Source organism: Mirounga angustirostris, unplaced genomic scaffold, assembly GCF_029215605.1.
Source record: "Mirounga angustirostris isolate CCGP_5_RB_7025 unplaced genomic scaffold, mMirAng1.0.hap1 SCAF_16, whole genome shotgun sequence".
Lineage (NCBI taxonomy): Eukaryota > Metazoa > Chordata > Mammalia > Carnivora > Phocidae > Mirounga > Mirounga angustirostris.
The window spans coordinates 11,684,411-11,706,484 of NW_026991724.1; the positions used below are offsets into that span (position 1 = coordinate 11,684,411).

A 22,074-nucleotide genomic window follows, 5' to 3' on the forward strand; every position below is an offset into this window, starting at 1 on the left:
TAGAGGTGATTGTCAGGCTGGGAGAATTCCCCCTGAGAGTTGGTCATAAGACAGGTTTCTTTGGCAGTCAGCATAGAGTTCAGCCATCACAGCCTAGGCTGTGTGTGCGCATATGTCACCTTGAGCATATGCCTTGAGGTTCTCCAGTGATGTCACGCCTTTCTTCCTAGCAGAGTCATCAGGACAGTCTGCTCTGGGTCAACATCTGTTTATGAGCTGGTGAATACGTATCAAGAATATTCATTTAATTGGGCACATGATCCTTGCCATGTGCTTGTGATTCTGATGCATCTGAAAGGCTTGCATGTTTGAACATTGTCATTCATCATTTCCTACAGTTGTAATTCCTGATGGATGCTGTGGAATCTAGCTTCATTCTAGAAGTATTTTGGTTATTTTAAGATTGTCTGAGCAACCAAAATAGGTTTTTGTTTGCTTGCTTGTTTTTAATGAAGTGAAAAATCCTTTGAATTTCATACCTAGAAATTATTACTGCTGCATACAGGAGCACTGTTCTAGGTATTGGGGAAAAGCAGTGAACAGAACAGACAACACACCTCTTCTGTCATGGGGTTTGCATTCTGGTGGGACAAGATGAAAAATAAATATGTCAGGTAATGGTAGGTGCTCTTTAGAAAACAAAGCAGGCTAGGTGAGAGTGATGGTGGAATAGAATGCTAATTAGATAAAGTGGTTGACATAGGGACAGGAAGGAACATGGAGACAGGAAGGAACCCCTTGTGGCTGGAGTTGAATAAACAAGGGGGAGTGTGTTAGAAGATGAGATCAAAGAGATGTATAACAAAACTATTGCGCTTTGAATTCCATGTGAAGAACTTTGGATCTTATTTAGAATGACATGAGAAGTTGGTGGAGGATTTTAAGCAGAGGTGTGACATGGTATGGCTTTCCTTTTGAAGTGAGCAGGCTAGATTTGTAGGCAGACTCTAAGGGGTTGAGAATGGAAGCCAGGGAACAGTTAAGAAACTGTTGTGATAATCTGGGTGGAAGATGATGTTGGCCTAGACCAGGATAGTGTCTCTGGGGGTGGTGGGAAGGAGTTGCATTCTAGATATATTTTGAAGGTAGAGCCAACAAAATTTGATGATAGACTGGATATGAAGTGTGAGGGACAAGTCAAAGTCAGGGTTTTTGGAAGGGTGGAATTGCCATTTACTGAAATAGGGTGGAGCCAGCTTGAGGGGGTGAGAATCAAGGTTTGGTTTTGGCTATATTGAGTCTGAGATGCCCAAGAGACGCATCCAAATAAAGATATGGAGTAAGTGAATAGATCTAGGAGCCTCAAATTCAAGAGAGAAGTATTTAAAGCTGTTGAACTGGATGAGATCAGCTAGAGAGTGAGTGAAAAAATTGAAAATACCTTTTTGCAAATAGAGTTAAACACTGAGGAATCAAGGTGGATGTTCACCATTGGACAGTCAGTGAATCAGTGGAAGAGTTTGAAACTGGACTGAAGACTCCTTCCTTTTACAGAACTGGTCATTGTATCCTACTCCAAGGCATGTGTACACCACCTTGCACCTGGAAGACCTTAGTATACTTCTCAGGGGAAAGATCCCATCAGTCACCCACTTACAAGCATGTAACCTGATGGTCTCAGTACGGTGCAGTGTCTTTCTGTCTTCTATCTTTACCTACTTTCTTGATGTCTTTTTCCAGTTCACCATTCTAATTGGCTTCTCTGATCTGTCCTGATGATATGCATCATCTTCTTTACCTGTGGGGTCATTAATAATATTTAGCTTATTGAAGGTTCTAAAGATGCCAAATGCCTTCCTTAAGGGGGTGGCTAGTTGAAAAGGTTATTCAGAAGAAAAAATAGGATAATGAAAGTATGCAATTACATATTAACAGACTTATAAAACATGCAGAATAAATTTCAAATGTTGGAGAGGTCTGTGAACATGAATGCTGAGGGATGGTTAGGGCAATGGGGGCTGACACCAAACCAAATGAGGTTTATCAGGAAAGACTTCACAGAGAATGTGAATCTTACATTTCAGAGAGAAGGGTACATTTTCCAAAGGATAAACTTTCCTTGATAGAAACAAAGGCTGGGGTTGGAAGAGGGAACTGGGAAGTAATAATAGATAAATGCTGGAAAGCCTTGATGCATACATTCAGGCATTCTAAACGGATTCAAGATAACCCTGAATGGGAGCTTCTAGAGAGGAGTAGAACATGATCAAAATGTGTAGTTTTAAGAGAACAACTCTCTTTGTCCTTAAAAGTAAATTGTATCAAGGGGTGCCTGGGTGGCTCAGTTGGTTAAGTGTCTCACTGCGTTTCAGCTCGTCATGATCTCAGCATCCTGGGGTCAGGCTCCACACTCAGCAGGTAGTCTGCCTGTCTCTCTTTCTCTGCCTGTCTCTCTCTGCCTCTCCCCATGCTCACAGGCTCTCTCTTTTTCTCTCTAAAATAAATAAATCTTGGGCGCCTGGGTGGCTCAGTTGGTTAAGCGACTGCCTTCGGCTCAGGTCATGATCCTGGAGTCCCAGGATCGAGTCCCGCATCGGGCTCCCTGCTCAGCAGGGAGTCTGCTTCTCCCTCTGACCCTCCCCCCTCTCATGCTCTATCTCATTCTCTCTCTCAAATAAATAAATAAAATCTTTAAAAAAAATAAAATAAAATAAAATAAAATAAATCTTTTTAAAAAGTAAATTGTATGAAACATGAGAAAATTATGGAAATGGAAACTGAGAAGTCAGTTCTGTTATGAATATATGAAAATGACACAATATACACAGATCTTTAGCATTTTTAAAAACTAATATTCCCTCTTAAAGAATCAAAGCCACAAAGACTAGCTTTTTCGAACCGTGGAAGCAAAGAGTAAATATTAGTATCCATTATTACTAAATACTTTTGCAAAGCTCATGGCATCTCAGGAGAAGCACTTCACACACCTAAATTCTTAGCAGTCACCACCCTGTGTCTCAGCAGTGACTAAGCTGATACTTGCTACAGTAGGTGTTTCCTTCTGCTGAAAGAAGGAACTCTGAAGGCAAACACCTCCTTCCTCAGTATAGAGCTACCCTCAGGAGGTGACACTAGAACCATCTATTCCAGAATCTTATTTTAATGGTTATTTGTTTATTTTTATTTCAGTGTAGTTAACAGTGTTATATTAGTTTCAGGTGTACAATACAGTGATTCATCACTTCCATATATTACTCAGTGCTCATCAAGAAAAGTGCACTCTTAATCCCCTTCACCTATTTCACCCATCACCCCACCCACCTGCCCTATCTCTTTGTTCTATATATGTTCTATATAGTAATATATAGTCTTTTTCTGGTTTGTCTCTTTTTTCCCTTTGTTCATTTGTTTTCTTAACTTCCATATGAGTGAAATCATATGGTTTTAATAGTTCTTCAATAAATGAAAGTCATTCACTTAAATCATACAGTATAATGTCAGAATCATAATATAGATTTAAGCCTAACAATTGCTGTGTTTAAGAGCTGTGTTGTCACCCAGAAAAGCTTTAAAGCAAGAATGAGTAGTACTGGACCTGATATAACAAAATCTTATGGCTGATATTAATTATCTTTTTTTTTAAGATTTTATTTATTTATTTGACAGAGAGAGAGGAAACACAAGCAGGGGGAGTGGGAGAGGGAGAAGCAGGCTTCCCACAGAGCAGGGAGCCTGATGATCATGACCCCAGCCAAAGGCAGACTTAACAACTGAGGCACCCAGGCGCCCTGTTAATTGTTATCTTGAACTGTGGTAAGGACCCTGGATAATTTTCCCAAATGGTCAGGTCTTGACCCCTCAAGCGTCTGTGTTGTTAGTATCTCAGCTGTATTCTTCATCTAAAAGCCATTTCTAGGTGCCTTCAAAATAGAGGCATCTATTCCGCTCTGACCACAAACCTCACACTATCGTTTGGGACTGCAGTGTGATCCTTCCAGGCCTTCTGATAAAATACCTGGCTGTTGACCATGGTTTAAAAAAAAAAAAAAAAAAAATCCCTTCTGCCATGTTCAAAATAGTGGTTGGAGGGGCGCCTGGGTGGCTCAGTCGTTAAGCGTCTGCCCTCGGCTCAGGTCATGATCCCAGGGTCCTGGGATCGGGTCCCACATCGGGCTCCCTGCTACTTGGGAGCCTGCTTCTCCCTCTGCCTCTCTCTGTCTCTCATGAATAAATAAATAAAATCTTAAAAAAAAAAAAAAAACAGCAACAAAATACTGGTTGGAGGTGGTGGCGATGGTGGTGATGGAAGCTTTCGATTAAGTGATAAGCCACTGTCATCTTTGAGGGGGGCCACAGCCTCTAAAACCGGCAGCCAAGTTTGTACCCAGTATAAGGTGATGAAATATAGCAGAGAGAGCCATGTAGTAATTATCCTTTATTCCTCGAAGAGCTTGGGTATTTGTGCCGTTTCTTTGTCTGTCCTGCTATGGCAGATAGTGAAAGCATTAGGAAATTTGGAGGCAAAGGGACCCGGGTTTGGTCTTAGCCGGGGCAAAGTGCAGGGGCACAGCCACACTTACGTTTTGGGTTTTCCTGCAATGGAGGTTGGGCTGTGACTGTTGGATTTAAGTATGAACCACCTTGCGGATTAGCAGATGACATAAGCAGGTAAGGACTTTAAGTCAATTTTAATGAAAATCTTATTTTACATAATTTTTTTTTAAGGTTTTATTTGACAGAGACACAGTGAGAGAGGGAACACAAGCAGGGGGAGTGGGAGAGGGAGAAGCAAGCTTCCCGCTGAGCAGGGAGCCGATGGGGGGCTCCATCCCAGGACCCTGGGATCATGACCTGAGCGGAAGACAGACGCTTAACGACTGAGCCACCCAGGCGCCCCTCCAACCACTATTATTTTTTTTATTTTACATTAACGTTAACAGAGGAAAAGTCTACGATTCTGGGCACGGAAACATCCTATTTCCATTCAGCCTTTGGAAAACTCACGTAAAGCGTAAAGCGAGGACGAACGCCCCCCAGCGGGCACCGCCCCCGCTTGGCCCCACCCCTGCCAAGGCCCCGCGTCCTTGCTATTGGTTCCTTTCCCTGCACCGTTGGTTGCCGTGGAGACCAAGGCTATGGCAACCAGGAGAAGCCAAACTTGGTCCTGCCTCTCGAACCGCGTAGGGGTCCCGGGAAAGCGGCCGGAATCGGCGCGGCGTTCATGGCGCTTTACGAGCTCTTCTCTCACCCGGTGGAGCGCGGCTACCGCGCGGGGCTCTGCTCCAAGGCCGCTCTGTTCCTGCTGCTGGCCGCCGCGCTCACGTACATCCCGCCGCTGCTGGTGGCCTTCCGGAGCCACGGTGAGCCTGCTCGCAGCCGCTGCGCGCACAGCTCCCCAAGGCCCGCGGTGCCCGTGCTCGCCTTCCTGACTTCTTCCCCACCGCCCTCTCTACCTCAGGGTTTTGGCTGAAGCGGAGCAGTTACGAGGAGCAGCCGACCGTGCGCTTCCAGCACCAGGTGCTGCTCGTCGCCTTACTGGGACCGGAGCGCGGCGGGTTCCTGGCCTGGAGCACGTTCCCCGCCTTCAACCGGCTGCAGGGGGATCACCTGCGCGTCCCGCTGGTGTCGGTGCGTGGTTTCCGTCGGGGCCTAGAGGCCCACCGGGACGGGGCGGGGTGGCTGGGGGTGGCGGGGGGAGGGCGAGCGGCCCCGGCCGGGGTAAGCCCAGGTTGGGTCTTAAGGGTTCGTGAACCCACGAAGTTGTGTACACAGGCGCATTGGCCTGAGCATGTTTAATGTCCCGGGAAGTGACTCTTGTTTCGTTCGACTTCTCCAAGCAGTCCACAGCCCCAAGAACGTTAGCCACTGCTGTCAGCATGTCCTACAGAAGCGTGGGGAGGGCCTGTCTCTGGCTCCCCGTCATTTCCGTGGGCCTGGCCTGATGGTTGGGTGGTCACGAAACTTTGAGTCACGAAGGCCGGCCGAGCGCTTTTCTTAGGAATTATCCCAGCGTGTCGCTGCAGTTGCGCTTCGCAGCAGGGACCACCCGTCAGGACACGCATTTTTTATGCAGACCTGACACGTGGAAGCCGAGGCGCTGATTGGTTAAGCGACCTACCCAGGATGTGCTGGGGTCCCAGTCCCCCCTGCCTGGCTTGTAGGATTAGATGCTGCTCCATCTTGCAGTTGTCCAGGATGAAAAGGAAGCATTTTACTGTCTTTAATTCAGTATTTGGTTCAGGATGAGTGAGTGCTTCCTTTACAGTCATTCCCTTTCTGCTCATTTTCTGAAAACATTTTCCTTTAGAAGTATGAAAACTCTATTTTTTCTTCTTCCAAAGTCGAATCTCTTTACACATCTCAGAGATGATTGGCCTACAAGCCAACTTGTGTACCTGAAAAAAAAAATTCAGACTTTCTTCAAGCAACTAAATAAAATGAAAAAAATTTTTTTACATCTGATTGGTCATATGAATAACTACAAACAAAATATGATTATTACTTTTTTCTGATTGCTTTAAATTTTTTCTGATTATAAAATGCCTGCTCATTGTAAAACATTGAAGAGTTAAAGGTATACATAGTGACATAAAATTAAAGGCTGGGTTTGGGACATGTACATTTGCTAATCAACCTTATTCTTTTTAAGATCTGCATAAAATTTTCATGATATGGAAAAACAAATGGATTTAACCAGTTCCCTGTTGGTGAATATTTGATGGGCTTTTACTTTTTCCCTATTAGAAAGAATACTGCAGTGAACAAGATTTTGAATAAATCTTACACTTTTAAACAGCATATTGTGAGGAATTGCAATGCGTTTGTTGAAATGGTACCAGTAAATAGAAAACTAAGCAAGCAAATAATTATTAAATCCAGAGAATTAAAAAGTAAGGAAAACGGAGAAAGGAATAGGATTTGCATAGTCATAAATATGTGAACACCGAATATAGATTGACTAACCAAAATGAGAGTTTAACTCATTTGGGGGGCTGGAGGGAAGAAAACAACCTTCATCTCTTCTCATGGGAAGTCAGCAGAGAATGCTTGAAACTGAGAAATCCAGAATTGCCAGTGCACAGGTTATTTAAAGACATGGAGGGGGTTCCTGGGTGGCTCAGTCAGTTAAGTGTCTGCTTTCGGCTCAGGTCATGCATGATCCCAGAGTCCTGGGATCGAGCCCCATATCGGGCTCCCTGCTCTGCGGGGAGTCGGCTTATCCCTCTCCCTCACCCTCTGTGTGTGCTCTCTCTCTCTCTAGCTCTCACTCTCTCTCAAATAAATAAAATCTTAAAAAAAAAAATAAAGACATGGAGCTAGATTTCTAAATAATCAGGCAAATGAGATGAAAATATTTGCCATGGGGCTGGAAATCTGCTGGGTTTTGCAACAAACATTGTTGAACCCTTTTTATTCTTAAACGATCAGGTCTTTCAAATTGATTTTAAAAAGTAGGACTGGAGTAGGAGACAAATTTCCATCAGTAACTCCTCACTAATCATGACATGTTGCCCAATTATTTTTTTTTTTAAGATTGTATTTATTTATTTGACAGAGAGAGAGCACAAACAGGGGGGAGCAGCAGGCAGAGGGAGAAGCAGGCTTCCTGCTGAGTGGGGAGCCTGATTCAGGGCTTGATCCCAGGACCCTGGGATCATGACCTGAGATGAAGGCAGACGCTTAACTGATTGAGCCACCCAGGCGCCCCAGCCTGTTTTTATTCCTTTTTTTTTTTTTTAAGATTTTATTCATTTATTTGACAGAGAGAGACACAGCGAGAGAGGGAACACAAGCAGGGAGAGTGGGAGAGGGAGAAGCAGGCTTCCCGCTGAGCAGGGAGCCCTATGCGGGGCTCGATCACAGGATCCTGGGATCATGACCTGAGCCAAGGCAGACACTTAATGACTGAGCCACCCAGGCACCCCAGCCTGTTTTTATTCTTATTTGAGATGATAATGTATGTGGGGAAGGGTGACTGTGGATGAGAGGCCGTGTCAAGGTATGCTTACTTGTCACTCTATACCCACTGTATTTCTGGGGCTCTGCATGCATGTGTTTCCTTCTAAAAGTGGAAGCAAAATTTTTTTTATTCCAAACAAACAAAATATTAACTTGTTAGTTGTACTTTATTTATTTTTAGAGAGAGAGAGTGACGAGTCTGGGGTGGGGGAGTCGGTGTGTGGAGCAAAGGGAGAGAGAGAATCTTAAGCGGGTTCCATGCTGGGAGGAGGCAGCGCTCTCACGGCCCTGAGATTATGACCTGAGCAGAAATCAACAGTCTGATGCTCAACCGACTGAGCCACCCAGGAGCCCCTTCCTAGTTTTACTTTAGGTTAACATTACCTGTCTTTTAAGTTTTTGGTAGAAGTTTTTTGTTTTTGTTAGATTTGTGTATTCCTCTCTATCATACTCTCTGGTTACTTAAGTCTAAGAGATAATCATGAAAAGTTAAAGTAATCATGAAAGCAAGGAGATAGCATTAGGTTTCATTCATTTTTTATTTTCATTTGTTCATCCAACACAATGGATTGGCTCTCCAGTTGGACTGCTAGTTAGTTAGGCTCTAATCTAACTAACATACTAGTGTGTGTGTCAATTTTTGGTCCATGGAACCAAGACTGCCTCTATTTTTATGGTGCTCCAGAATTATTAATCCTTTTTAATACTGGGTAATTTTACACTATAAAACACAAAACCAAAGCTCCTTTTTCCTAGTCTTTTTTCCCCCTCCATTCCAGGCCAGTGTTTATAAGTAATCGATGAACTATGTCATCTACGTTCTTTTTCAGGTGAATGATTTGCTTCCTTCCTAGCTGAGCTCTTGGTTTGAGAATAGTTTGAAATCATGAGATATAAATAAATGAGCTAGAAGATAGCGTGGAAGTACAGATCTCAACAGCAACCTCAAAAAATAAACTCATGAGGAGTAAACTTAACAAGAAATGTATACTTAAAAAAAATTTTTTTTAAAGTGGGGGCTCCTGGGTGGCTCAGTCAGTTAAGCATCCAACTCTTGATCTCAGCTCAGGTCTTCATCTCAGGGTCATGAGTTCAAGCCCAGCGTTGGGCTCCAGGCTGGGCATGAAATCTACTTTAAATAGATAGATGGATGGATAGATGGATAGATAGATAGATAGATAGATAGATAGATAGATAGAAAGAAAAACAAATGTGCAAGATCTATATGAGTGAAACTTTAAATAGACTAATGAATGACACAAAGGAGATAAAAAATGGCAATCTCTGTCATATTCTTGGGTAGGAAAATTCAACATCATAAAGATACCTCTTCTCCATTGATCTATAATTTTAATGCATTCTCGATGAAAACATGACAATTTGGGGGTGGGGGGAGACAGCCATATGGAAAAAGAAGGAAAAATTCTAGGAGAAAGAAAAGGGTAAGAGGAGAATAGCTCTCCCAGATATTAAATTATACCTTAAAGCCATAATAAATAAAGCATTGTGGCTTGGGGGACTTGTATAAAAAGTATAGAAAAGGATTCAAATATGATGAAGGTGGCATTTTAAGTGAAAGATGACTTAAGTGAAAGATGACTCTACAATAAAATGGTATAGGGACAACTGGGAAGCCATCTGGAAAAAGTTAAGATGGAGCCAGTGCTCAGATGATACACTAGGATTAATGTCCAGATAGATCAAGATTCAATTTAAGGGCACCTGGGTGGCTCATTTGGTTAAGCAACTGCCTTCGGCTCAGGTCATGATCCTGGAGTCCCTGGATCGAGTCCCGCATCGGGCTCCCTGCTCGGCAGGGAGTCTGCTTCTCCCTCTGACCCTCCCCCCTCTCATGTGCTCTCTCTCTCATTCTCTCTCAAATAAATAAATAAAATCTAAAAAAAAAAAAAAAAGATTCAATTTAAAATACGGAATAGGGGCACCTGGGTGGCTCAATCAGTTAAACATCTGATTTTGGCCCAGGTCGTGATCTCAGGGTCCTGGGATCGAGCCCTGCGTCAGGGTCCCTGCTCAGGGGGGAGTTGGCTTGTCTCTCTGCCCCTTCCCCCGCTTGTGCGTGTGTGTGCTCTCTCTCTCTCAAATAAATAAATAAAATCTTTAAAAAAATTATTGGCATGGTAAAACCGTAAGCACAATCAAAACAAATACAAGTAGGAAAAAAAGCTCTATCATTTGTATCACTTGTAAAAAGCTTATTTTCCTAACAGAAAGTGCCTATAGATCTATAAATAAAAGACTAACCACCTAATAGAAAAACGGGCAAGGACTGTAAACAGTTCAAAGAAGAAACACATGTGACAAACATACGAAGTCACACTCATGATTAGAGAAATGCAAAGAATATATCGAGATGCCAGTTTTTTTCAATCTATCAAATAGGCAAAAATTGAAGTTTGACCACACCATGATCAAGATGTAGGGAAACTTGAGAGCATTTGTGTATCTCACTGGTGGTGGTGTAGATTGATGCACCTCTTTGAAGGAATATTTGTCCATATTTTTTAAAGATTTTATTTATTTATTTGAGAGAGAGAGGGAGAGAGACCATAAGCAGGGGGAGTGGCAGGCAGAGGGAGAAGCAGACTCCCCGCTGAGCAGAGAGCCCAACGCAAGACTCCATCCCAGGACTCCAGGGTCACGACCTGAGCTGAAAGCAGACGCTTAACCAACTGAGCCACCCAGGTGCCCCAATGTTTGTCCATATTTATCAGAATTACAAATGCATATGCCTGCTTCCACTTCTAGTAATGTATCCTAAGGTTTGTGCACACACGTGAAATGACATACATGAAAAATTGCATATTGGGTGCAAATGTGCCCAAATATGTGCACAAACACGATACTGACTTGCTTTCGAACTTTTGATGCTGGCTTTTTGCAAAAAGATTTATCCTACCCACCAGTTTCTCCTTGAGGGGTTTGTTTTTTTTTTTAAAGTCTGGACATTTTAGTCCTGGAAAGAGGACCAGATTTAAAGTCAAAGACATGGTTTCAGGGCGCCTGGGTGGCTCAGTCGGTTGAGCGACTGCCTTCGGCTCAGGTCATGATCCTGGAGTTCCGGGATCGAGTCCCGCATCGGGCTCCCTGCTCGGGGGAGAGTCTGCTTCTCCCTCTGACCCTCCCCCCTCTCATGCTCTCTCTCTATCTCATTCTCTCTCAAATAAATAAATAAAATCTTTAAAAAAAAACCAAACATGGTTTCAAATCTTTACCATTACTAGGCCACACCCAATAAATCCCTCAATCTCCCTGAACCTCGATTTTCTCACCTGTGCAGTGGGGCTAATACTTGTTTTGCTAACCTCAGGCTTTATTGTAAAGATCGAATGAAAAAATGCATTTCTCTCCTTCCCACACTGTATTGGGGTCTGGATTCTTCTGGCAATTCCCTCCGGCCCCATCTTGTCTTGCAAGTTGAGACATTTGATCTTTGTCTTTCTGTCCAACCCTAAAGATCCACAAGGCATGGGTCCACTACAGAGAGTGAACCCGACTTTGTCTTGCAAGTCTTCCCAACTGAAGAAAATTCACAGGAAGACAAGGCAGCCTCTTTTCCGTCCTACTCGTAATTGCTAATACATAATTGCCTCAGTAACTTGATCGTCAGCCCTGGTAACAGATATCCCTCCCCTACACCTGTGAAGCTGATGGAACAGGACAGAGAAAACAGAATCCAACAGAAGAGAAAGGGTAGATTTCTCTATAACGAGGCCTAGGATAAGGACATTATTGTCTGAAGGAAAGACATGATTGAAAGGTCCTGAAAACTGAGCTAGCTCCATCTCAATCAACCTTAGGAGCCTGAAAAAGAACAAAGAATCTCTTCCTTGCATAATAATAACAGTGGAAAGCAAAATGAATCTGTTCTTGGAGCATGCCAATGGGAATCTTGACATGCTTAGTAGACTCCTTCTGGGAACCTACAGGGAAAAAGGGTCAGTTGTAGCAACAAGATCCAGAGCTGTCCCAAGGAATCATGTCCCCAGTGATCATATTTCGTGCCATCTTTCCTGTATGAGGTCAGACTGGGCGGTGAGACTGGATTCTGGTGTTTTTTATGAGCTGTCATTTGTTTTTATCCCTCCTTAGATCTCTGTTTTCCCTACTTTCGTGTCCATAATTTATAAACTATCTGTGTAGTTTTAATGACTTGCTCATTTTATTTAGCTTCCTTTTTCACTGTACTGATTGGTACTAAAAGATGCTTGAGCCTTTCAAGCCCCGACGTCAGTGATGAGAATGAGTTCCAATGTCGATAGTCTGAAGCAAAGACACCTGTGGTAGAGGAAAATATTTTAGAGTTTGGTGTTTTTCTCCTGAGTCTGTTTGGAGAATGAATGTATAATGATTAGGATCTGTTCCTTTTCTACTTAAAAAAAATTGAGGGGCACCTGGGTGGCTCAGTTGTTGGGCGTCTGCCCTCAGCTCAGGTCATGATCCTGGGGTCCTGGGATTGAGCCTTGCATCGGGCTCCCTGCTCCTCGGGAAGCCTGCTTCTCCCTCTCCCACTCCCCCTGCTTGTGTTCCTTCTCTCATACGTCTCTCTCTGTCAAATAAATAAATAAAATGTTTTAAAAAATATTTGCCTCCTGGAGAAGTAGAAGTCAATACTAGCGTGCTATTTAAATATTCCGTACAAACTCAGATGTGTTTCTAAAGAAAAAAAAAGAAAACACCAGCAACAAAACAAAAAAGATCAAAGGAGACAACTAAAAAAAAAAAAAAACAAAAAACTGCCATCTAGGTGTTGTTCTTGCCACTTCGAGTTCCTGTTCAGTGTGGCCCTTGAATATTTGAAAAGCACGAATGTGAAGGTCCAGGGCCAGACATCGGGTCTCTTTCCCCGCTATTGATCCCCTTGTACCTATTTATCCTTCCTTTTTCCTTCCAGTGAGGGAGCTAAATCCCATGTATAGCAGAACAGTGGGTCACTGTGTTATGGCAGGGATACGGATTCTTCCCAGACTTATTAAGGACCAGGGCCACTGGCTGTCTTTGGGTTTCCTAGACTCGAGAAGAAGACAGGAACCAGGATGGGAAAATGGACTTGTTACATTTTAAACTGGAACTTCCCCTGCAGTCCACGGAGCACGTTCTCGGTGTGCAGCTCATCTTGACTTTCTCCTACCAATTGCACGTGAGTCAGTTCCTTAGGGAAGCCCATCCCCTCCTTTTTATCCTTTCATAGAATTGAGCCCTCTGTCCGGTTTCCAGGAAAACCAACGCGGCAGAAGGCTCTCCTCTGAGGGGTAGTTTGGGATTTAATTGAGGCAAATCACACGTTTCTCATTGGGGCCGCAGTAATGTATGCGAGCTATTGGAGCTCAGGGGGTTCCGGGCAGAGAGCTTCCTTCATGGCCTCACCAGCTGTTTGAGGGACTAGGAGGCGGCCACCACAGACGGGGATGCCGAGGATCCAGAGCCTTCAGATGGACCTGAAATTGTCTCTCCTAATGATTTCAGAGGATGTCCACATTCGTGATGCAGAGCATGGCGTTTCTCCAGTCCTCCTTTGCTGTTCCAGGGTCCCAGCTGTATGTGAACGGGGACCTGAGGCTGCAGCAGAAGCAGCCCCTAAGCTGCGGTGGCCTCGATGTCCGATACAATGTAAGAAGGCTCCTCAGTGTCTGTCTCTTTTCTTTCTCTATGTGACTGTTTATCAGGTTCTTTAAAGAGGGAGACATGAGAGTTAGAAAAGGCATTTCTCTGTGGGTGGCATAGACGAGGATTTCTGAGGAATTCTCACCAGGAATTCTTTCAAAATATAGAGACAGATACACCTGTCTTTGCATCTAAAAAGAGAACAAAAGCCTGTCTTTACGAACTAAATTATTTCTTGTTTGCGGGCGTGCATGTGTGCATACACGTGGCTGATTCCAAGTGGCCTTTTCCAGTTCGTGTAAATCACTGGGGAAGTCCTACTAACCGCCATTCGCTAAGCATATAACGTATGCCAGCCCCGGGTGAAGAGGTCGGACTTTGTCATCTCGTTCAGCAGTCACAGCCACCTCACAAGATGCCTGCCCCTGTCATTTCCCAGCTCTCCAGCCGCCCGTCCTGTCATGGCCCCCCGTGCTCCTTTCTAGCCAAACCTGCCCTTTTGCTGTGCCTCAAACCCACAAAGCAGCTCCTGCCCCCGTTTTTGCCCTTGGCCTTTCACTCTGCCACATATCCGCATAGCTTGCTCTCCCACTCCATTCGGGCCCCTGTCCAAATGTCCCTGAGCACAGTCCTTCCATGACACCGCTTTCTTTTTTTTTTTTTAAAGATTTTTTTCATTTATTTATTTATTTGACAGAGAGAGACAGCGAGAGCAGGAACACAAGCAGGGGGAGTGGGAGAGGGAGAAGCAGGCTTCCCGCGGAGCAGGAAGCCCGATGTGGGACTCGATCCCAGGACCCTGGGATCATGACCTGAGCCGAAGGCAGACGCTTAACGACTGAGCCTCCCAGGCGCCCCCATGACACCGCTTTCTTTTTTCTTTTTTTTTTTTTTAAGATTTTATTTATTTATTTGAGAGAGAATGAGAGAGAGCACATGAGAGGGGGGAGGGTCAGAGGGAGAAGCAGACTCCCTGCTGAGCAGGGAGCCCGATGCGGGACTCGATCCAGGGACTCCAGGATCATGACCTGAGCCAAAGGCAGTCGCTTAACCAACTGAGCCACCCAGGCGCCCATGACACCGCTTTCTAAAGAGCATTCTCCCCCCTGCCCATCATCCCTCACCCAGACTGATTTTCTTTATTCCACTGGAAATAGTAAAGATAAGCTTTTGGCGTGTTCGCTTACTGTCTCCCCCAGTGCTAACAGCACTCACATCTCCACTGTCACCCCTAAAACAAGGGCCTGGCGCATTGTAAGCACTCAGATTTGTTGAAAGCGTGAACTCTCGATTTACACATCAGGAAACTGAGGCAGACAGAGGTTAATTAATTTTCCCAGAGTCCTGCCACTTGATAACAGAGCCATAAATCATCTGTCCAGGGCTGGAACTCATGCTTATGGTCACTCATTACTAATCCTTTATCACAAGGGAGCCCCTGTAAGTTGGGCCAGGCTACTTTTGCAAATGAAAGAGTGATCTTATCAGTTATTACAGGCATAAACCAGGACTGCCCCAGATAGACGGATTTATGGTCCCTCTACCTATAGTCAATATAAGGTTGTTTTTTTTCTTAAGATTTTATTTATTTGACACAGAAAGAGAGAGCGAGAGCAGGAACACAAGCAGGGGGAATGGGAGATGGAGAAGCAGGCTTCCTGCCGAGCAGGGAGCCCGATGCGGAGCTCAATCCCAGGACCCCAGGATCATGACCTGAGCCGAAGGCAGACGCTTAACCAGCTGAGCCACCCAGGCGCCCCTCAGTATAAGTTTAAATAAAAAGGAGGGGAACTATAAGATAAAAACTTTTTACTTCAAGATTTATATATTGATTATACCAACAGGAATGTAGTATTACAAGGCAGGAGATCGTTTCTTTCTTCAAAGGATTATATACTTATTATTTGCACTTTATCCTATTTTCACCTCTAGATTAAAAAGAGATAAATTACAGGGGTGCCTGCCTGGCTCAGCCAGTTAAGCGTCTGCCTTCTGCTCAGGTCATGGACCCGGGGTCCTGGGATCGAGCCCTGCATCCGGCTCCCTGCTCAGTGGGGAGCCTGCTTCTCTCTCTCCCTGTGCTTCTCCCCCGCCACTCGTGCTCTCTCTCTCTCTGCATTCTCTCTCTCAAATAAATAAACAAAATCTTAAAAAAAAGAGAGCTAAATTGCAGAGTGTCCAAGAAAGAGCAAGAAAAAGACAAAGGAGTTGAAAATATGGTCTCCTTAAAAAAAAATTAAAGGAATTATTGCTCCCCTTGGAATAGAGAGGGGTGTTTTGTAAGTAACTAAAACCTGTTAAAGGTGGATATTGACCCCTTTGCCATCCCTATAAAATGGGAGACTCGGGTGCCTGGGTGGCGCAGCCGGTTGAGCATCCAACTCTTGGTTTTGGCTCAGGTCATGATCTCAGGGTCATGAGATTGAGCCCCATGTTGGACTCCACACTCAGCTCAGAGTCTGCTTGAGGTTCTCTGTCCCTCTCCCTCTGCCCCTCTCATGCTCGCTCACTTTTGCTCTCTGTCACTCTAAAGTAAATAAATCTTTTTTTTTTCAAAGGGAAGACTGAATGTAGATGATTTAAATTGCAAGGCGGGCAGAGGGCAGGGGTGGTCACCAGCCATCCATCCTTGAAAAACGGATTACTGATGCTGGAGTAGGTCACCAAGCACAAGAGGGTGGTCCCTGAGATCAGCTTGGTAGGCAAAAGGGTGGAAAGACGAGTGGAGAAGTGGCTGGGGGCTTACTCCACATCCTCCTGCCATTTCCCAGGTGTCTGTAATCAATGGGACCAGCCCTTTTGCCTATGACTACGACCTCACCCATGTTGTTGCTGCTTACCAGGAAAGGAATGGTGAGTGATAGGTACCGTTCATTCAGGCGCTTCTCAAGGACCTTCCAGGTTAGTGGGAACATTGGACAAAAACAGAATTGGAGCCCTTGGGACGGCTGGGTGGCTCAGTCGGTTAAGTGTCTGCCTTCGGCTCAGGTCCTGATCCTGGGGTCCTTGGATTGAGTCCCACATCGGGCTCCCTGCTCAGTGGGGAGCCTGCTTTCCCCCTGCTTGTGCTCTCTCTCTCTCTCTCTCTTTCTGACAGCTAATTAAATAAAATCTTAAAAAAATAAAAAAAGAATCGGAGCCCTTGTCATGATGAAAATGTCAGTACCAGTGAATACTCAGTGATGGGAGGGGAACAGGCCGCCCCGATTTGTCCTTTTACTCCTGATCTAAAGACCCACACCCTGCCCCCCCCACCTTACCACTAGTCTTGTAGTCCAGCAGGTGAGTGCTGATTTATGCACCGTATTTATTTATTAAGTGCCATATTTATCCCACCACTGGCTTGATAGATTTCCTTTTTTTATATAAACGCCTAATTGAATTGGTCCCCACTACCACACTTATAAAAGAAGCCAAAGACAAATTGCTATCCCTAGTTTTCAGATAGAACTAAGGAATGTGAGTGACTTTTACCCCATATAAGCAGTTGAGGTAGAACAGAGGGCCCAAGGTTCTGGCTAGAAGGCAGAGTGTGTCCATCCCTTAGCGAGGAATAGCTGTCAAACCAGCCCAATGGACTGGACTTAGCACATTTGGCTGGTTGGTGGCCTGAGGTTTTCTCTAACGGCATCTGAAGCATTACTTGGCAGCCAGACATCATGGATACTATTCACACATATTTATCCAATAGGGGGACTGCAATTCCAGTATTTCTTCCTGATTTTTTATAACACACTGGTGGCATTATTCCAAAGCTAAAGGTCTTTTAAGACAAAAGCACTCATCTACAATTTTTCTTTCTTTATTCCTTCTAGTCTTTGTCCATAGCAGATTTTTTTTATATGGCTCTTATCATGGTTTAGAAACATTTTAGGATCCAAATTTTTTGTACTTTTTTTTTTTAAGATTTTATTTCTTTATTTGAGAGAGAGAGAGAGCATGAGCATAAGCATGGGGAGCAGCAGAGGGAGAGGGAGAAGCAGGCCCCCTGGCGAGCAGAGAGCCTGACACAGAGCTCAATCCCAGGACCCTGAGATCATGACCGAAGGCAGATGCTTTTTTTTTTTTTAAAGATTTTATTTATTTATTTGAGAGAGAGAGACAGAGATAGTGACAGACACAGCGAGAGAGAGCATGAGCAGGGAGGAGAGGGAGAAGCAGACTCCGCACTGAGCAGGGAGCCTGATGCGGGGCTCGATCCCAGGACCCTGAGACCATGACCTGAGCCGAAGGCAGACGCTTAACTGACTGAGCCACCCAGGTGCCCCCCGAAGGCAGATGCTTAACGGATTGAGCCACCCAGGCGCCCCTGTACTTCGTAATACAAATATTTCCCACACTGCTACAAAGTTTTAATTGGTATTATTTTTAGTGGTAGCATAGTATTCCTTCACTTAGCCATTTAACAATTGTAGAACATATAGACCATTCCAAGGTTTGTTTTGTTTGTTTTTTGTTTTTTTAAGATTTTATTTATTAGACAGAGACATCAAGAGAGGAAAAACAAGTGGGGGAGTGGGAAAGGGAGAAACAGGCTTCCCACTGAGCAGGGAGCTCGATGTGGGGCTCGATCTCAGGACCCTGGGATCATGACCCAAGCCAAAGGCAGATACTTAATGACTGAGCCACCCAGGCACCCCAAGCTTTGTTTTTTCTTAAAGATTTATCTATTTATTAGAGCACGCATGTGGGTGGAGGGGCAGAGGAAGAGAAATCCTTAAGCAGACTCCCTGCTGAATGCAGAGTCCACACAGGGATCCATCCCATGACCCTTAGATCATGACCCAGTAAGTTGGTGCTTACTGCTTAACCAACTGAGCCACCCAGGAGCCCTAACTGTTCCAAGTTTTTAACATAGATTTTTTTTAAAGTAGGCTCTACACCCAGAGTGGAGCCCAACACGCAGCGCCTGAATTCACAGCCCTGAGATCAAGGCCTGAGCTGAGATCAAGAGTCAGACGCTCAACTGACTGAGCCACTCAGGCACCTCTTAAACATAAATATTTTGACAAGTATTTTAATGAATAATTTGTGAGCAACTTTACACGTTCAGTTCTCCTTCCTTTTGAATCATCTCTTTGGAATAAGTTCTGACATGCAGAATTTGCCTGAGAGGTTAAAGAGTACTTTTATAGCCCTCATTACTTTATTGAGAGAGCATTCATGGATTAACTCCTGCTTGTATTACAGTAACCACCGTTCTGATGGACCCCCACCCCATCTGGCTGGTGGGAAGGGCAGCCGAAGCTCCATTTGTGATTAACGCTGTCATCCGATACCCGGTGGAAGTCATTTCATATCCTTTCTGTTAAAGAGCCATTGTAGCTCAGTTTTGAAGAAGGAGGGTTCCTCAGTCGTCCCAAGAAGGAACAGATGCAGGAGGCCTTCGACTGGGAATGGCTGAGTGTTGTGGCCCCACTCAAATGACCTAGTCTGCTGTTCCTACAGGAAAAAAAAAAAACTCATTTCCTCTTCATATTTCTTTCTGGGCAATTCTTCCAGGTCAAAATCATCCATATTTATGCCTTAAAATCTTTTATCATCCCTTTTATCTTAAGAGTATTTGAAACATTTTTGCCATTTCCCTTCTAAGCTAAACCTTTAACTTGCCCTTAGAAAATACCATCTGTGACTCCTTAACTCTCTATACATATCTCCCAGGATTCTGGGAAATGATAAAGTTTGCCTGGATCCAGTATGTCAGTATCCTGCTTATCTTCCTGTGGGTGTTTGAAAGAATCAAAAGATTTGTGTTTCAAAATCAGGTGGTGACCACGATCCCTGTCACAGTCATGCCCCAGGGAGAAGTGTATAAGGAGCACTTATCATAAGAAGACCATTTCTGAGAACTAAGCAGGATCCTGGCTACCTCATTGTTGTCTTCTGAGAACTGCCATCTTAAGTTTTTGCCAAGAGCCTGTGGACATATGCCGGTGTGTGTACTTTTCCTACCAGAGACAAAGGACAATCCTTTCTCATTTTTCTCTACACAAATCCGTATCTTCTAAGCACCTACAGACTCATCAGGGACTAGTTTGTGGAAACATCCAAGGGTTCCGGAAGGCTATAATTTGCTTTTTTTTTTTTTTTTTTTTTTTTTGCCTTAGGCTTGAATTTCAGGAGAAAACTACAATCAGTTCAGACCTCTTGGAAAGAGTCCCATCTCTGGTCAAGCAAAGACTTTTCCTCTCTTGAACTGAGAAACACGCTCTGCATTTCTTCCCACTATTGTAAACCACATTTTACTCTTTTCAGGGCTCTCTTGTGAGAGATACGCAAATCAGTAGCACTTTCCACTCCTGAGCATCTAAATTTCCCATTCAGAACTTTGGTTTCCAGCACTGAGAGGCCTTGAAGGGGCGAATGGGAGCGAGAGAAGGGGAGCGCTCGAGAGCACATGCACGCACACGTGTGCGGGTGGGCGACTCCAGGACATGAGCACCATCCACCTGCCCCTGGTCTAACAGACAGTCGTCTGTCATCAGCTCAGCTGAGCGGCCCTTATTCCCTGCCCTGCTGTGGCTGGCTTGTTGCCCTGCCTTTCGCCCTGTCTGTGGCCCCTGGAACAGCAGGCTTCAGCCACCGTGCTGTTTCGTTCACAATCCCCTCAGCAACAGTGGGGGAAGTAAGGATTGTAACCACAGTCTCTTTCTCTCTGGCCCTCCTCCAACAGCCGGGACACTTGCCACTCCTCGTTCTTGACAGCCCTCCCCCTTCTCGAAAAGGACGAGGGTGACAGAGGAGCTCTTGTTGGTATTCGCTGCCAACGCCAACAAGGACAGAGTTTATTTGGAGGGCCAGCGGGAAACCCAGCTACTTGTATTTCCCTTGATGGAGGAACAGGGTGCCGATCAGAGTGAGCGGCTTTGGGGAGGACACACAAGGTGCAGTGAGGGGATAAAGGGGATGCTCGCCTAGGCCACCTAATCTGGCCTGGCCATTAGCAGAATGACACGCAGTCCAGAAGGTTTATCCTCTTGCTTAAGTGAGCGTCTGCAGGATGGGACGGCTGAAATGGGCCTCTGTTGCACATGGAAGACTAGTTCTCCATTCTTGGCCTGAGCAGATGAGCTGTCCTCAAAGGACAAATGGATCTACTTTATGATCCCAAGATATCATTGGCACTGGAGACATGCCTGCTCTGATTCATGCATCATGCCCACGCACAAACACACTCCTCACTATATGCCTCAGTTTACCTTGGAGATGCCGTTCTCATTTCCAAAGCACCTTTTCTTTCAGGCTGACCAAAATAACAGCTCTTTTGAAGTAGTCAAGCACAAAAATAGCTTACCACTGGCCCCTCTGCCTTTTCTTTTAACATCTAGGGCTGTTTATATACCTAAACATTTTTTCTTGAGCTATAAATGAAAAAAAAACAAAACGGTCTCTGGTTTGAATCACGAGAAGGTAATGAGCTATGGAAAGATAGCTAAAGATGTGACTAAACACTGCTTTGCGTTTTGTTAAATTATTTTAATGCAAAATTTGTATAAAGAACCGTGATGTTTTGTACCTTTCTAATTAAAATATTCAAAATGGAAGGCTGCATGTGGATTTATCAAGGAGAAGAGTTTGGAAAAGGGGTGGGGAGGGCAGAGGTTGCGCCCACTTCCCCGGGTTACTCACCAGCTGCCTTACCTTGCCAGGGCTCTGCCTTGGAGCTTTTGTTAGCTCTTTGGCAAAGTCCCCTGCTCCAGCCCCAAGTACATGTCTGTTTTCGGTGGAATCCACATGGCATGTGGAAACCACAGGCTGGAAAATTACAACTGTGTCTGGCAAATATCAAATTATTTACAGATCAGATGTTGGTAGCTTCTGAACCTGAATGGCACAGTATAGTGGCAAGAGGGAAAAGGGTGAGAAATGCACAGGATTTTATCAACTGAGCTGTAAACTCATAGCTAAGTCAGGGTTTGAGACAATTATGCAATATTTGGGATGGGGGAGATCTCTAATTCTGTGAAATGATTATCCAGTTTCTGTGTGAATCAGGGCCCCTAAGACCCTGCTTAGGTCCCATCAACTAAAAAGCAATTCTCTGTCTTCTTTCTTTCTCCTCATATTCATGCTTTTTAGGTTTTTTTTAAAGATTTTTTATTTATTCATTTGAGAGAGCACAGAGGGAGGGAAGGGTCAGAGGGAGAGGGAGAAGTAGACTCCCCACTGAGCAGGGAGCCCACCCCAGGGCTCTACCCCAGGACCCCAGGATCATGACCTGAGCTGAAGGCAGACACTCAACTGATTGAACCACCTAGGCGCCCCATCATGTTCATGCTCTTTAAGATGTCTTGTTCTTTCTGACCAGATAAATTCTAAATGCCTATTGGGGAAAATATATAAATACTGTAACCTAAAGAAAATAAGTTGTCCCTAAATGTCCTATTGGCATTCTGGTACAAGTCTTTCTTAGTCTTTTGTACTGTTTCTATTTTTTTCACTATCATAAACAACACTTTTATGAACTTTGTGTATAAATCCTTATTGCTGGAGCACCTGGGTGGCTCAGTCGTTAAGCATCTGCCTTCGGCTGAGGTCATGATCCCAGAGTCC

At 44.6% G+C, this 22,074-nt stretch overlaps 1 protein-coding gene across 1 annotated transcript; it reads left to right on the forward strand.

The window, feature by feature from the left end:
• Positions 1 to 4,861: 4,861 nt before the first annotated feature.
• TMEM231 (transmembrane protein 231) lies at positions 4,862 to 20,702 on the forward strand. The gene is made up of 7 exons (XM_064580981.1): positions 4,862 to 5,300; positions 5,399 to 5,568; positions 12,929 to 13,057; positions 13,384 to 13,527; positions 16,293 to 16,374; positions 18,712 to 18,817; positions 19,172 to 20,702. Exons 1-7 carry the CDS (start codon positions 5,162 to 5,164, stop codon positions 19,350 to 19,352), a joined length of 951 nt encoding a protein of 316 aa, XP_064437051.1. The 5' UTR covers positions 4,862 to 5,161; the 3' UTR covers positions 19,353 to 20,702.
• Positions 20,703 to 22,074: the final 1,372 nt, after the last annotated feature.

Coding starts and splice junctions, on each gene's coding strand:
- TMEM231 (XM_064580981.1), top strand. CDS start 5,162: ATGGCGCTTTACGAGCTCTTCTCTCACCCGGTGGAGCGCGGCTACCGC. Junction 13,528..16,292: donor GCCTCGATGTCCGATACAAT/GTAAGAAGGCTC, acceptor GCCATTTCCCAG/GTGTCTGTAATCAATGGGAC. Junction 16,375..18,711: donor TGCTTACCAGGAAAGGAATG/GTGAGTGATAGG, acceptor CTTGTATTACAG/TAACCACCGTTCTGATGGAC.